The sequence below is a fragment of the Acomys minous genome, assembly GCF_964271855.1.
Source record: "Acomys minous genome assembly, chromosome: 6".
In the NCBI taxonomy this organism is placed as follows: Eukaryota; Metazoa; Chordata; class Mammalia; order Rodentia; family Muridae; genus Acomys; species Acomys minous.
This window is the reverse complement of record NC_140487.1, coordinates 116,902,017-116,918,492: the sequence shown is the minus strand read 5'-3', so window position 1 is coordinate 116,918,492 and position 16,476 is coordinate 116,902,017. Positions and strand designations below refer to the sequence as shown.

General features: G+C 52.9%; 1 protein-coding gene across 2 annotated transcripts in view; it reads left to right on the top strand.

Annotated features, from left to right (window-relative positions):
* IGSF21 (immunoglobin superfamily member 21) overlaps window positions 1-16,476 on the top strand; it is a 375,328-nt gene that overhangs the window by 150,001 nt on the left and 208,851 nt on the right. The window contains exon 1 of one of the 2 annotated variants that reach the window (XM_084787966.1): window positions 6,370-6,903. The exons of the other annotated variant lie outside the window; for it this stretch is intronic. Within the exon in view, the coding sequence (XP_084644092.1) occupies window positions 6,834-6,903 (70 nt within the window). The 5' untranslated portion in view covers window positions 6,370-6,833. Of the gene's footprint in view, window positions 1-6,369; window positions 6,904-16,476 lie in introns of those variants that run through there. 2 annotated transcript variants of the gene reach the window in all.

Genomic DNA, 16,476 nt, shown 5'->3' with positions numbered 1-16,476 from the left:
AAGCTATTCTGGCACCTCCAGAGCTGTAGGGTCTCCCCTTCTCCAGAAAGGCCAGCTCAGTGCCTCAAATGACACCTCTGCTTCGTTAGTGTCCGAGGAGAAAGTAGATTCCTGCAGGACAAGAGGTCAGCTGTCAGGGACAACTAGGCCAGCCTTTGTTTCTCCTGGACAGGGATCGTGAAGCCCACAGACACTTAATGATGTGTCCACGCTGTAAATCAGATGGGATTTTTTTTTCTGACACTTTGGGACCTGAAGACGCAAAGCGGAAAGCAGGTTTGTGAAGGCTATGGATCTTTACACTGAGATTTTAGTAATTAACCAAAGTCCTTGGGCACACACACCGTTATGCTCCCAATTGCATCACTAACCTGGATAGTCGGACCTCCAGGCTCTGCTTCCAGACCCACGTGATGTGGGCCTGAGCGAACCAGAACCATGTGACCTAGCTGCCTGAAAAGCAATGTGAGAGGTCTCAAGGAACGTGGTGATGTGGGCTGAGACCTTCCAGAGCATTCAGTGAGACCCAGGGAGATAAAACACGTGCTGGGGAAAGCGCTGCTCCTCTGTGTAGCGGGAACAACGTGCCCCTCCATGCTAACAGCAGGAAGCCTCTCCTGGGGTCTCAGTTTCCCCTCCAGCGTTTCTTCGTCCGTCACAAACTGGTGACTAACAGGGAGAGTGTCTGGGGATATCATGACTTGTCTTGGAAACATCGACGCCGAAAGAATTTGTGGACTAAGAAGTTGATTCATTTTATGAAATGCTAAAAAGGCTGAAAAGGCAAAATTGAGGGGGAAAATCGCATGTTCCATGGCGCCACCTATTGGTGATGTGCAAAACTGCAGAGTGGTCGGGAAAGTAGAAAAAAAAAGAGGATCCAAGAGTGACCTCAGATCACAACTCCAAAATGAAAGTCACAAGCCACACTGTTCACTGTTGTCCCATCCGTATTTCACAGGTGAGGAGAGGGGAGACTGGCCCAGGCAGGTGAATTTATCACATTTGGTAGGAAGAGAGTACATCCTTCCTATCTTCCAGTCAGAAATCGCCTTTCTGAGAGTTGAGACTGGGCAGCTTGACCTCAGAGCCCATGGTTGCAGTCAGTCACAAGACTGCATCTTCTGGCACCTGTAGTGATAACTGACATCTGCTGAACTGCTTCTTCTCTGCCAGACAATGCAGTGTAAAGGAAAAGAATAAACTCTGCTGATGTTTCATAACCTATGTTCGTCCATCCACACCATCCTCTCTGTGTGCACCCACCAAGCCTTTCTCTGATCTCTCTACCTGACCATCCACCCCATTGCCCACCCACTCATCCATCTACCCACCATCCAATAATCCTATCTATACATCTGTTTATCTATCCATTATCCTTTGCATCCATCCATGCATAAACTTACCTATCTATCTATCTACCTATCTATCCATCCATCTATCCTTCCCATCCATCTCACCATCATCTTATCCATTTTTCATGTCTACCCCAATCTGTCCATCTATCCATCCATTCATCCATCCATCATCCATCCATCCATGCATCCAAGTATCTATCCAACTAACCTATCTTACCACCCATTTATCTATCCATCTATTCCTTCCTTTCTTCCTCCCAACGGTCACTTTCTTGGGCCACTTTCAATCTTCCTTGGCACAAATGATGAGAGATGAATCAGCTGTGGTCCTTCACACATTAGGCCTACAATGCCCCATGAGGTCAGAGAGGAGACATCTCTAGATGCAGCATGGAGAGTGGACTGGAGAGGGTGGGTTGGGGAGAATTGCCTGGGATTCATAAGTCTGAAAGCAGAGAGCCTGGTCATCAGAGATCACCTGTTTTTAGACGGCAGCTTTACTATGCTACAGGTAAGGTCTTAGGCAATGACTTCACTTCTGTGCCTCCACTTCCCTGTCGGTTCTGTGGACCTACAGGTAGGGCTATGAAAAGCTCAATGAACTTGTATAAGAAAAGTGAACAAGCACGCTGCACTTGGTAAGTGCCAAAAACATGTCATCAGTTGGCAGTGGTCTTTTCTATTTGCTGTTGTTGTCACCTGTCTGCTCCCCTCCCTGCTCCCCACAGAATCCTGGGGCACAGGTGTTAATAAAAAATTGGTAAGACTCAAACAAAGGCAGATTCACACCCAATAGAGCTAGGAAACAGGTGAAGAACTGCAGGGCTCTTCGGAGCCTTTACTGTGCTCTTATGGACTGAGGGGAAACTACTGGCATTTTCCATATAAATTTAGCCATGGAACCCTCTCTCCAAGAGTTTTCATTGCAATCTCACAAATGGTCTGTGGGACCCAGTTTGAGAAAACACTGTCCTTCAACTCCCTCTTCCGAGTGAATGATACCCAGCATCCCTGTGTACATCTTCAAAGAATCCCGCCAAAGCCTGATGGGTCCTGTTCTGAGGGAGATGAGTAGAAACATGAAAATGTGGGTGGGGCTAAGTCTGTTAAGGACACAATGTATGACTTAATTTTAAGTGCCTGGTTCATGGTCAATTTGGATCACGCCATCACTCGGATCACACACACCGAGTTGTGTGCAGTTTAGACAAACAAGAAAGAGCTGGTCCTCCCTGGGATGCATGCTGGTGATATCCAGCATAAAGAGAAGCAAAGGTAGGGTAAGAGGGGAGAGAAGAGAAGAGAAGAGAAGAGAAGAGAGAGAGAGAGAGAGACAGAGAGAGAGAGAGAGAGAGACAGAGACAGAGACAGAGACAGAGACAGAGACAGAGAGACAGAGAGACAGAGACAGAGATCATCTGGGTACAAGGAAGCCCATACCTTGTCCCTATGCTCAGAATCCCCTGCCTTACCTAATCTTCGTGATTCTTTTGGTATCTCTGTGACTCAGTTTTTCCTTATCTGAAAATTATGCACACACCAAGTTCCCATGGGCTTTCACGATGATTAGATAGGATTTTTAAAAAGGGACACAAAGGACGTATGAAGGTTTTTTTATCTGGCACATGTGTGTTGATACAAATGCCCCTGAGTATACATACATGTGGATCCCTGTATGGCTACTGCAAATGTGTATTGGCCAAGGAGGATGGGCAAGAGCTCTAGCCTTGAAGTGAATCCTGCATTTGAATCTGGAGCTATCACTAGAAGTGTCCTGGGAAAGTTGCTTAGCTTCTCTGTGCCTCAGTGTTCTCATCTTTAAAATAGGAATTATGCCAGCACTCGTTGATGCATTAGTGTTTCCCATGCTAAATTCTCTGACTGCACCTGGCATAGAGGCAGGTGCCCCATATTCCCCACCCCACCAAGTTGTCGTCCCTAAACCTGAAAAGCCCACCCTTTGAAAATTAGGTTGTGAGAGTCAGTCGTACCCTCTTCCGGAAGGAAGAGAACTAGAGGCCCCACTGTGACCTCCAGGGGCCATCCTGGTGTGGGGCGGAGAAGGTTGCTTTGTGCGCTAGCACCCTCTGTCGGGAGAGCTCGTCTCAGCACCAAGGACAGAGGACCAGGGCTGCTCACAGCTGCAGGCAGGCAGATAGCGGCATTTTGGCTGCCTAGAGGCCCCTGGCTCTTACTGGACCAGAGTCCAAGAAAGAGGCGTGGCTCACTGTGACTCATGAGTTTGAGTGCCAGGACAGCAAAATGGAAGCCCCGCCTCTGGCGGGCAGCAGATCCATTAGTAGACAGAAACTAAATTAAAAGCCTATGGCTGCCCTGCTTGACTTTTCCTTTGCTAAGTCACCCCGTTCCCTGCTAATTGACTCTCAGCGCTTCAGAGTCGCCTTTCTGTGTAGCCACGGAAAGGGCTCCAGAGCTATGCTTTACGGAGCCGAAGGGGCGGGGCTTTTGCTTGAGCTGGGAGGCTAGCTGTTGCTGTTATCATTGCCATATGGTAATAGGCATGAACTGGCAACCTGGCCCCACCTGGGCGAGAGGTCTTCTCTTTGGTAGGCCTGGCTGGGTTTCACAGTCCGGGATCTCTGAGAAGGTTCATGGCCACATCTGGCCTCTGGACACGCACCGAGTACCAGCTTGAGCTCCAAGCTAATGAACAAACCAGTGATCTAATCTCATTCAGTCTTCCATTCATTCTCCCATCCAGCCAATACTCAGTGAAGACCTACTATGTGAGGGTGACCGGTACTTTCTACACAGGGTACTACTGTTCAAGGACAGCATGGAAAGTGAAGATGGCTTGGGAATGTTGGTGGGTCAGCTGAGATTTCCAAACTCCAGGTCCACGATTCTCAGCCATGATAGCACGCTTCCTTGGTTTCAAACGTCTTTCCCCCTCTCTACCCTTTCCATAGATGCCATTCTCGGAGGGCTCCATGGAGGCATTGCCCTGGCCCTTTGCAGTTCCCCAGGGCTTTTTCCTACCTAGTTGAGGATGGGGCTGGTGGGGAGCATCACCCAGATAGGCAGAGGCTACTGGCACAACCTGTTTCTTTTGTCTCCTCCCCCAATGGCAGGGCTGGGTAGGTGCAGCCAGGGAGCCTTTCTCATTCAGTCTTCACCTGAGGAACTCTTGCACGTCCCCCCTTACTTGGCTGCCTACTGCAACTGTGCTCCAAGAGCTTGAATGGCCACACAGCATTTCCTGTAAGCTCCGCCCACTTTGGGGTGAGGTGGGGGGAACATCTGGGCTTGGAGCGCCTCAGCCAGGGAATCTCTTATACAGAGGGCTTAGAAACCTGGATAGCTTTTTTTCCTCCTCAACTAGAAGCAGAGAGATGGGAGGGAGAGACCAACAAGAACAGACAGGCAAGGGCTGTGCTCCTCCCATGGCTGGCTTAGGCCAGAAAGAAGATCTGGGGGGAGACGCCCTCAAGCTCACCCTCAGCAGCTTGGAGAAGATGAGACTTGAGGGAGGGGCAAGAGGGAGCAAAGAACAGGCTGGGAAAGGATAAAGGCCCAAGACTCTGGTGTTCAAGCCAAATCCAGCCCAATCAGGCTGGCAACCAATTAGTCTGATTCAAAAAAAAAAAAAAATACCCACGTAGGGACAAACTGTAATCAAACACCTATTTATAAGAGTTTATTACGATCATTATTATTATTTTACTGAGAGGATCATTCTAAAGGCTGTCAGGTGAATGTATGCGCTCAGATCTAAATAAATGCTAATCGTCCCTTCCCTGGAGCAGGGAGGCTGGGCGAGCCTGAGCTGCAGCTAGCTGCCTTTTGGGATTCATGTGCTGAGGCTGCGGAGGGCAAAGGAGAGGAGCCGGTAACTCGCTGGAGCATCCTGTTACAAGTCTCTCCGAGCACCTGCCAAGGCCTTGCCCACTGCCCACCCCTCCCTTACCGACTGCAGCCAGTAAAACTGGCAGTGTACCTACCCACTGCCTATCTGAGTAAACTGAGCAACAAACACTTGATCTTAGACTTGCCGGTTGTCGTGGCCCATGCTGGTAGGATTTGCTGAAGGATTTGCAGAGGCAGGAGGATCAAGAGTTCGAGGCCAGCCTGGACTGAGCAACAAACAGAAGCAGCAGGCTGGCCAAGCTAGGGAGCTGGGACTCCCCTAAAGAGTGTGGTATAAGGTCCTAGTTTCAGGGCCCAGATTCACCCTCCTGGTTCTACTGGCCACTCTATGGACTTGGTCAGTCTAACTCCTAATCCCTTATGCGACTTCACCACCCCCACCCCCCAAGAACTAGGAGTCCCTGCCACCTCCTCACGTGGCAGGAGACCCCAAGGCCCACTTGGGCCCAGGGTCAATAGTGTGTGTGCATCTGTGGGTGGCTATCCTGAGCGACGATCTGACACAAGTTTCGCCTCCCCCTCCCCCCGGACTTGTCAGGTGGAGGAGCTGGGTGTCAGACCTGATAAAAAGGTGACAGAAAAAAAGTCGGTGCCTCCCTTTCCCGGTCCTTCCTACATGCAGAATGCAGCAGCGCGGGGCGTGAGGTGGGGGTAGCCCTTATTTGTGGAACACTGAAGCTCTGAAGGCCCTAAGGAGGACATTCATAGGTGTTAAAACCAGCCCTGAGGACCCACACCTCTCCCTCCGGGGAAAGCATCTCTCTCCTGGAGGGAGGGAGGGAGGGTGCTTATATCCATCAAGCTGAGGAAAGGGGGCGTCCAGGGACACTGCCAGGTGGAGTGGGGGGGGGTGGGTTCGGGTGGAGCAGAAGCTTGATGTGTGTGTAGGGGAGTGCGGATCACAAGCAAGCAGTTGTGAGGTGATGGGGGGGGCGGCAGAGGGTAGAAGCCGAGGGGGAGGGGGCGAGTTCTTCTCTCTGCAATAAATCGGCTTAGCGGACGAGAGCCGAACAGCCCAGAACGGATTAAAGAAAAGTCTGTAGAATACAGCGGCGAGAGCGGCGCGCGGGGCGGGGGGCGGGGGCGGGGCGGCAAGGAAGGAGGGAGAGGAGGGGGCGCGAGAAGAGCGAGCGCGGGGCAGAGCGCGGCGGCGCGGGCAGAGCTTCGGCTCCAAACTCCGCCGCTGCCGCCACGGATCCGACTCCGGCCGCCGTGGGCGCTACGCGCAGCCTACCAGCCGGGAGCAGCTGCGCGCCCCAGCCAGGTCCGGTGCAGCCTAGAGCACCCAGTGCATCGCAGAGCAGCCGGGTGCAGCCAGTGCATCTGGTGCAGCTCGGAGCATCCTAGTATAGCCCAGAGCAGCCCGGTGGTGCTGCCCGGAGCAGCCCAGACCAACCCGGGGAAGCCTGGCGGCCCGGCCACGGTAGCATGGGGACGTCCCCACGGCGCCCCTCGCTGCCCGTCACCGCCACGGCTGGCGGCCGGGGTCACAAGTGCGTCTGAGCCCATGGCGAGGGGACCCACTGCCGCCACCGCGATCGCCGCCACCGCTGCCGCCTCGGCCAGCGCCGCCAGCTCCTGGGCACCATGCGAGCTGCTCCAAGCCTTCGCCGCGCCGCCTGCCTGCTGCTCGCCGCGATCCTGGACCTGGCGCGCGGTGAGTGTGCCGGCGCCCGCTGGAGCCCGGGGCAGGGGGGGGGGGGGGGGGACTCGCGCGGAGACTAAGAAGGGCGCGGGCCCGGGGTGGCTCTGGGAGTCTCGGGCTGCAGGCACAGTCCTGGAGTGAGGGCTTCCGGGCAGCGAAGCTTGGCAGGAGAGGATAGGTCTTTCAGAGAAAGCCCTGGTGGGTCTCTGCCAATGTGCGTACGTGTGTGTGTGTGTGTGTGTGTGTGTGTGTGCGCCTTTGTTGTGTCTGTTGAGTGTCCGAGAATCAGCTGTGCGTGGAGAGGGAACGGGAGCACATTTAGATGTGCCTCTGTGATGGTGTGCGAGTCTGTGTGTGTGAGGGGTGTCGAAGAGTCTAGATCAGTTACGTGGAGGTGTGGGAGAGAAAGTCTGAGTGTTTGGAGGTGTGAACTCCTTGATGAGGGTATGAAGTATGTGAACAAGTGTCGCCGTATGTGTGAGCCTGTTAAGGGAACGCTGTGTGAGGTGTGGCGGTTCATGTGTATCCCGAGCGTGCTTGCCGGTCTCTCGAGGGCTGTGTGACTGCCGGTGACTATTTCTGTGATATTTGGGCAGGAATGTGCCTACCTACACGTGGAAGCACTGGGACTTCAGGTCCTATAAGCTTTTGGTCTGGGAGCAGGTGCAGACTGAAGGAGCTTGGGTTTCTGGTGTGCATGGAACTATGGTCACATCTGGGGCTGGAGGGGGTCCAACAGTATGCTTTGTGTCTGTCTGTGTGTCCTGTATGGACTTGGTCCTAGGCTAGGCTGAACCAAATGGAAGGAAACTGAAGCTCAAAGGTTGCTCAGAGCCAGCAGTGCTGAGTCGTTATAGGGTACCGGGATGGAGCTGCCTGGGAGGAGGGGCATCCTGCCCAGAGCCGCCCTCTGGTGGGTCTTAAATGATGTAAAAGCCAAACCCGACTTCCTAGCGCCTTTCCAGCAGGGAACAGGGTGCAGATCCCAGCCGAGCGGGGAGGGGGGGGCACCAGAGTCGTAGATGGGGATTGCAGAAGGCCTAAAGAGTGAGAGAGAACCTTCGCCTGGTCACGTCACAATCACCGGTGTTGAAATCAGGGTAGGGCTCCTGGGAGGTAGGCCAGTGTGGAAAAAGTAGCCCTTTGTCTCCAGTGAGTCCTTGGCCTCTGTCCCATTTAGGGTGTGGTGGAGGGTCTTGCCCATACTGGGAAGGGCCTATGTGAGTTCTGAGATTGTCCTCCAAAGGGCGTGCCTCTAAAATAACCTACACCCTTCGACTCCTTAAGTCTTTGAAGAGAGCTTGGTCTGCTGGTAGGAAATTTTGAGTCTTGGGAGATGGTCCTATAGGCAATAGAGAAGGGGCGTGACCCAAAGGAATGTCACGCAGCTACTTTGTACCTCCTATCCTCTATGAGAGCAAATACTTTCTGAAGTATATCAAATCTCGCTGTAACTTTAGGGACAAGGGCTCCCCCTTTGGGATGGATGCCTCTAGATGGAGAAAGATTATACAAGGTAGGATCCGGGTCCCAGCGCCACCGAGAAGGCGAAAGGCGCTGGGCTTTGCGGAAATGCACTGGAGCCCTCACCTGGATGTTGCAAAAGAGCAGGACTAGGGCTTGGGGACCGAACAGCAGGCATTCCTTTCCCTCAGCCTGGGATGCGCATGGTGTAGTAGGGGGTGGGAGGGGCGGGGGGAGGGGAGAGTCGGGTGGGGAACCCCGACTGCGTCAGGACCCCACCCTGCGAGATCGCGCAGAGCTGCTGCAGAGAACGGCACCTTGAAGGCTCGGCTCGCCTCGCTAAGCCTCTGCAGGCTGCAGGGAAGTGCTAGCTCCCGGTGCCGGGTTGAATGCGTGAAATCAGGGCACTCGGGCGAGGTTACATGTCGCCTCTTCAGCTCCACAGGCCCTGATCTCGGACTCGAAACTTTGTGCCGGGCTCAGGGACCCTGAGGCGAGAGGCTCCTCTTGTCTATGAAGGCGTGAAATCCTCCTGGTGGGATCCACTTTCCCTTCCCAGGCTAGGCTACCATGCGAGGTGGAAGCGAGCCGAGGGTCCTCGCGAGGCGTGACGGGCGGGCTGTGCCGTAGGAGGGCGCCTTTCAGGCTAGCGGCCCGATCCGTGCACCTGGCATAGCTTTGCGGAGCCACCAGCCAAGGGGAATGCCTGGGGAGAGAAGGGCGCGTAGATTCCAGGCAGCGCATCTAGAAACACACTGGCCCTCCCCGAGAGGGACACGGAAAGTCACTGCCACTGGAGAGGCATGAGTAGTGTTGTGGCAGAGGAAAAAACAAAACAAAACCAAAACCAACAACAAAATCCTGGATTTGGAGAAGCGTCTGTACTGTACACTTTGCCACACTCTCCCACCCTACCACCAGACTATTCCAAGAAGGTCTCGTTTCTCTGGACTCTGACATCGCCTAGGGACACCCCTCCCCCGCCGCCAAAGCACCCTGAACTGGACAATAGAAACCTGCACACTTGAACCTGCGCAGTGACCCTAAAAAGAGAAAGTGCGCCATGCTGAGGAGGTAGAAGGGAGAGATGGGGCTTTATTTTTTTTTTTTACTTTACTGGTTCAGCTCTGGAACGTTCTCCACTGTAACCAATGGGCACTAGGAAGACTTAATTAGAGCTAAAGGGTCCAGAGACCTGGCCTGCTGAAGTAGCGGCGGGGCGGGGGGTGGGGGCGGGGGGGGGTGAGGCTGGGGCCCTGCAGCTGTGTGTCATCAGGTGTGGTCTGAGGGCTGGCTCCTAGAGGCTCATGGGGGCTGCACCTCTGGGATCAGGTAGCCGGACTTCATAGATGGTCCTTTTTCTGTTGCTCCCTCTACCCCACCCCCACCCCCGCCCCACGCCCCACGTGGGCACACCCCACGCCCCACTGCTGGATTCTGAATAGAGCTTGGCCAAGACGGCCTATCTCACCACTTCACCCCCCCTCCCCCGTGATCCCTCCCCTTCCCAAACCTCACCTCTCCACACCCAAGAACATTTTCTGGGAGGTCGAACTTATTTAATTGGGCGTTTTCAGTAAGGCTTGGGGCGACTTTCGATTTCCGGGGTCACTGAACTTTGTGGCTTTCACCTCAACCCCTAAAATCTCAGTGCCTTGAGCAGGGTGCTATGCTGCTGCGCTGTCCTAGGGGACAGTGCCCAGACTGGAATAGTCTTTGTTCATAGGAGATATATATATATATATCCTAAGACCACTCACTGATATCCTAGCTGAAATTGGCTGGTGTTTTGATTTTGACTTTTCTCGTTGATAGTTTGCACTGTAGCAATCTGTCCTCATTGCTGCAAGATAGGCTTATAAACCTATCATTACAGATTAGGAAACTGAGGCTCCACTCTTTAAGATTAGCCACAGACAGAAGCAGAGCTCCTTCTAGCTCCCTCCTGAGCTTGCTGGGGGGCCTCTCTTTCCACTGTTTCCTCTGGCAACAGAGATTTTCAGTGGACAGAGTGAGCTGGTCAAGGCTGCCAGGGGCCCTCTAAAGAGCTAAAGAGCTCCTCTTGTCCTTCATACCTTGACCCTTCAGAAGACGGATCACACTAATACTTGAGTCTCACTCTCCTCTGACAAGCCCTACAGAGAGGGGAGGAGGTGATGGAGTTTAAGGAAATGTTCTGGTTTGTAGCCAGTGCAGGACTTGAACTCTGCAGATGTCAGTCAAGAGGACGCAGAGGCTAGTGTGGCTTTTCTCTGTGCCCCTCTTTTACTCCCTAGCACCCTAAACACTCGTTTGTACACTCAGCCCATGCATAGTGTGTGCAGTATGACGGGTCAGAGCTTCGCAGCCGGGCTTTGCAGCCGGGCTATAGAGCTGAGTCCATGCAGGGGCACACCCACCCTAGTGATGCTTAAGGCTCCACAGGAGGTGGACCCTTTCCTTAGTGGAGGAAGGGGAGGTGAATTCCCTCAGCATGTACTTTTTCTTTCACATTTCACATGATATTTATCCTCCTCCAAGACACAAAATGAGTCCCATTTTGCAGATGAGGAAACCGAGGTTCAGGGGAGTTAGGTGACTTTGCCAAGGTCACCCAGTCAGTAAGAGGTCGACACTTCGCTGTCTACCTCCCATTCCGGGCTCTGCTCCCTGGGAAGACTGGCACTCCCTCCTTCCCTTAGGCCCAGTCCTGAGGATAGCTGAGGGATCCAACTCTCAGTGTGCGTACTTCACCCTTCGCCAAACTCAAGGTGAAAGACAATTATTCAGCGTTGTCATCTGCACAGATGGGAGAGGGCGTGTCCCTAGGAGACACTGTCATCATTAAGAAAATCAGTGGGCATCTGCTGGTGCAAACAGAAGGACCAACAGGCATGACCTCATACCAGTGTCGGGGGTGGGGTGGGGGAGAACATGTTCCTGAAGAGATGAATGCCTCATTCCCTTCCTAATCCTTTTTCCTTCCTTTCCCTGCTCTTCCTTTTCCTTCTCTTCCCTTCTTTCCCCTCCCCTCCCTTCCTTCCTGTATGTTTCCCTCCCTCCCTCCCCTTTCCTCCTGTTGTGTACCCCCTTTTCTCATCCCCTCCCTCCCCAACTCCTCTGTCATCCCTCCTTCCCTCTCTCTTTCCCTCCCCCTCTCTTAAAACAACATACAAGCTGAGAATCCTTTCATGGATGGAGACTCAGAGTTTCTGCCAGGTCTGAAACAGTCTACACACAGCTGCACCGTTGTCCTTGGAGGCAGATGCAGCCTCCATCAGCATGTGCTGAGAGTTCTGGGCCTTCCATCTCAACCACCGATGGTGAAGCCTATGGTTTCACCCCAGGGAGGTGGCCATCTTTAGGAACAAGTTTCAGAGAACACAAGGGTGGCAAGGTCCCGCTGTATGCTTCCAGTGCATCAGAGGCATGATGGAGGCCCTTAGTCTCCAAGGCCTAGCTGCTTAGAAATCCACAGATCTGGATGCAAAGCGAGGAACTGGAGGCAGTCACAATGAAGCCCAAGGCAGCAGGGAAAGGGCAGGAGCAAGGGCTCGGAAGTGTGGACTCCATCTCAGCCATGGAAGAAAGCTGACATATCTGCCACCTCATAGGCAAACACATCTGCTCCGGGTTAGACTTAGATCCGTTTCCAAACTACATGTTGGTGGGTGAGCTGAGCCCCGATGGAGTGCATGACTCCAGCCAGAGATGTTCCTTGCTGCACTCAGGGGTCTCCTGGGGGAGAACTAGCCTCAGCTGCAGGCAGGTGTGGCTCTCAGACATCAGATGCTCTCTGGAACCTGAACCCTCTGCAGAGTCAAGAGGACAGAGAACCACTTAGAAAGTCCTCCTTGTCACCGAGGCCCTCAGCAACTGCCCTCTGTCATTTCCAGGGCCTGGTGTTGGTGCGATATGCCTCTCAGAATGGGGGCTGAGATGGAGCCAGTTATAGCACAGAGGCATTTGATACCCTGAGGGTTCTCGTGTGTGCGTGCGTGCGTGCGTGTGTGGGGGAGGGGGTTCCCTGTGTTAGCCACAGTCACCTCTGAGCACATTCAGATCAAGAATCAGGTGTTGGGTGGGAACCCCCATACCCCAACCTTCTCCTCAGCCCTGCTGGAACTGGAGGCCCTTGGAGGCCATGTCAACTTCCTGAAAAGAACAGCAGTGGGTGCTGTGCATGAAACAGCTGTTCTGCTCTCGATAACACTGGGAGGACCATGAGTGGTCTACTGGCTAGAGGTGTCTGTCTGTTTCCATCCCTGTGCCCTGCCTTTCCCTGGAGACTAAGCCCCACTGAGTATTTTTCGCATTGTCACCCCTGTTGAGTGAGACAGGGGTCTTGTATCTGCCCGTTATTGCGTCTTACCCTAGCACATAGTGGATGCTCAGCACAGGGCTATTTGGATCAATAACTCACCTATAACCTTTAGACACACATGTCCCAGCTTAGAGGAGCCAGCAGGCAGCTGGTTGTTTCTATAGAAGAGCATGATGATGTTTTGCAGCATGTGGGATTTATCTGGATAAATGAGCAAACTTCCTGGCAACAAAAGCCTTCTGCTTTTGGAACAACAGGCTGTCTTGCAGAAGACTGGCAGGTCATTGGAGTGGTAGAATGAATGACTGATGTCTCCCTATACCTGGCACTCAGTCCAAACACTGGGCCCGGCTTGTCTCCTGGCACTGCTCTGTCCACCACCTCCGGAGATGTGAGAATGCCTAGCTAAGTCCATTGTCAGCACAGTGTCACTCTGGCTAATATCTGGGCAGACCAGTCAACTGTAGAAGGCTGTGGTAAGACCCAGGGGACTTCCTTTTGCCTGGGGGAGGACACGGAACATCCCTGGGTTAGGATACTGCCTTTGTCTGGTGATAAATATTGCAGACGAAAAAGGAAGAAGAAATGGAAGGAAAAGCAGTTATTGAGCAATTACTATGTACCAGACAAATGCACTCATAGTTTGTGTTACACCCTCCTAGATTCCCTATTTGGAGATAGCCTCCCTATTTTGCAGACTAGGCTATGAGGTTTGGGTAGCTCCTGTGGCTTGCCCAGTGCCACCCTGCAGCATAAAGGCTGGCTCTATGCAGGGCATCTCTCTGCCTGTCCTTCCTTAGTCTTGAGTTACTAATGTGTAACTGACTATAGTGGGGACATTCTCATTGCCAGAAATGGTCAGCACAGCAACCAGGGCTCCAGAAGGAATGGCTCAGAAACACTGGACCTGACACCGAGGCCTGATGGGCCAGTGCTCGCTGGCCATAAGCTTCACTCCCCACCTGAACTGGGCTCAGAGCAGGTCACTGCCTGGCACAGTGTTCCTGGGCTTGTCACTGCTCAGCTCAGTCTTAGCTTCTTTGTCTTTTAAAACTCCTCAAGAGCAGAGAATGGGGGGCAGGGGCAGGGAATGTGTGGCTCGGCTGTTAGAGTGTTGGCCTAGGATGCACAAGGCCATGGGCTTCTTATAAAGCAGGTATGGTGGCCGTGCCTGTAATCCTACGCTAGAGATGGGAGGATCAAGAGTTCAAGGTCACCCTTAGCTACATATCTAGCTACACACCCATAGCTCATGATATGGGCTTACATGAGACCCTGTTTCACGTAAATAAATATAAGTAAAAAGTGAGGGCTCTGGGAGGGGTTAAGATTTTACATGACATTTTATGCTCCTGGTGCAGTGGCCCTGGGGGTGGGGGTGGGTCAAGAAGTTTCTGACAGGCTGCATGGACTCTGTAGGCTAATTTTCTATGTATCAGTGGATCCCTTAACTAATACCAGCCACTTCAGACCTTTAGGGACGCCCATGGAGGATCCCCAGGGTGTAGACACCCCACATAGTGCCGCCTGGCTTGAAAATAGAACAAGTCATTCAACGGACAACACAGAGGAGGCCTGGAGATGAGAGAGCTGGCCCATGAAGACGGTGATGATAAGAACACAGTCAAGCCCTTGTCTAGCTCTTGGTCCAAAGGTCACAGGGTCACACTCAACCTCAAGTTGCTATGACTGTGGCCCAACACAAAATCACGAACTAATTTAAAGCTTTAAGAGGTTGTGTGTGTGTGTGTGTGTGTGTGTGTGTGTGTGTGTGTGTGTGTGTGTGGTTTTATGACAATGTCTTTCACTGTCAAGATGTTGGACATGCCTGATAGTGCAGAGGGGTCCAGGAAAGAATGGAAGAACAGAAATAAACCACTGAGCCTGGAAGGGGTGGCCAGAGATTGGGCAGGGTGTTAGACTGCACCCAGGCAGAGGCTTCTGTCTATCAGCCACGCCCAAGGATCTGGCCTGTACTTGGAGCCTGGTAGTCACGGTGAGTTTGGCGCTGTAGCTTGGATTCCTCCAGAACCTCTGTTGGGTGATGAATGTTGCTGGGGCTGCCAGCGCAGAGGTAACTTTCAGGAAGGTACATTACCCTTCAGGGACTGCCGATGGCTCCCAGCGTCTCAACTGGGGTCTTCCAGAGCTGCGCAGGCTGGAGCAGAAACAAGGCTGATAGGCGAAGGTACTATCTATGGAGAAATTTCTAGATCCCTAGCAAGCACTAGGGTGGTCAGGTCTTATCTCCAACATATGCCCCACTGGCTGAAGTCACTGCTCCCAGCCTTGGTTTCAGGTTGGGTGGGGCTGCTGGGACAGGCATGTCAGGTAATATGAGGAAGTCTTGATGCCTGGTACAGGATAATTGTGTGAAGGTGGCTGCTCTCAGAGAGTGGTGGGACTCCTGACCAGTGCCCAGACAAGGTGACACAGTGAAGACTCATTATGACATTGTAAAGAACCTACCGAGTTCCAAACTCTTGGGACTGCAGAGTGCTGGAGTCAGAGGAGAAGGAAGGCTTCTATGCCTCTTCTCACAATTTTTTAAAAACTTATTTCAGCACCCAGGGCCTTGTGTGTGATAGGCAAGTGATCTTCTGAGCTAGACCTCCAGTGTCACTTTTCTTTTCTTTTTTTTTTTAACTCTGCTGTTGTTGTTATTGTTGTTGTTTTACATGGAGTCTCTCTATGTAGCCCTGGCTGTCTTGAAACTTGTTAGGTAGACCAAGCTGGCTTCAAGCTCTCAGAGATCCTCCTGCCTCTGCCTCCCAAATGCTGGGACTGAAGGAGTGCACTCCCATTCCTGACCCTTTTTATTTATTTATTTATTTATTTATTTATTTATTTATTTATTTTTATACAAGGGCTTGGTAAATTGCCTAGGCTGGCCTTGAACTTGCACAATCCTCCTGCCTTAGCCTTCCAGCAAGCTGGACAGCAGTGCACCTGACCCGCCTTGTCTTCCCTTTTAATACGGTGAACGCGGAGGTGAGGGATAGGAAGGATGCTTTCTTAAGCACAAATAGAGGAATGCGGGGTGCATATTTCCAGCCTCCCATCCTTGAAGAGCCCAGTGTGAGGAGTTCTGGGATCTTCCAGTGCCTGGTGGGGACTTGGCAGCAGCACATGGGGGCAGGCAGTCCCCAGCCTCATAAATCACAGGAGCCACCAGGGAGTGAGGCAGCTGAGCTGTTGGGTATTTGTTCCTTTCCCGAGCTGTCCCCTTTGCCCTTTTGTTTCTGTTACTGCAGAGGCTCCTCTGATGGCCTTGTTTGTCACTAGCTGTGGAAGCTCCCATTATCTCGCCAGCGCCATCTCTTCCTTCCCTCTCACTCACACCTCACCCAAAAGGAAGGTGTCCCTTGGGGCTGCCCTGGCATTTTGCTGGCCTGGATAGGTAGCTCAGAGGCTCCGGGGCACAAAGGCCAGGCTGGGGGTAGACAGGGGGCTGGCAACGGTATTTGTAGCTGGCACTCATGGCTCATTGCCTGAGCCAGCCTGGCTGGTATTTCGTCAAGCAGAAATGCAAGCTATATAATAGCCAAAGGCCAGGTGCCTGGCTCCAGAGAGCAGGTGAACAGCTGCTAATTGTCACCGGGGCACCTACTGTCCCAGGCAGGGGCGGAAGGAGCGCAGTGGGGACAGCCGTGATGGCCACTTCACAAAGACCTCTTTGTTCACTTCTGCTGCTGAAAAGTGGGTCGCTGCTTGCTGGGAGGGGAAGCCGTGTGGATTGGGGGGAGGCTTGTGGGGGATGGGGCCTGATGCCTGGCTGAAGAGCTCCAAGTCGGGGTAAGGCAGAGGCAAGGAAGCCT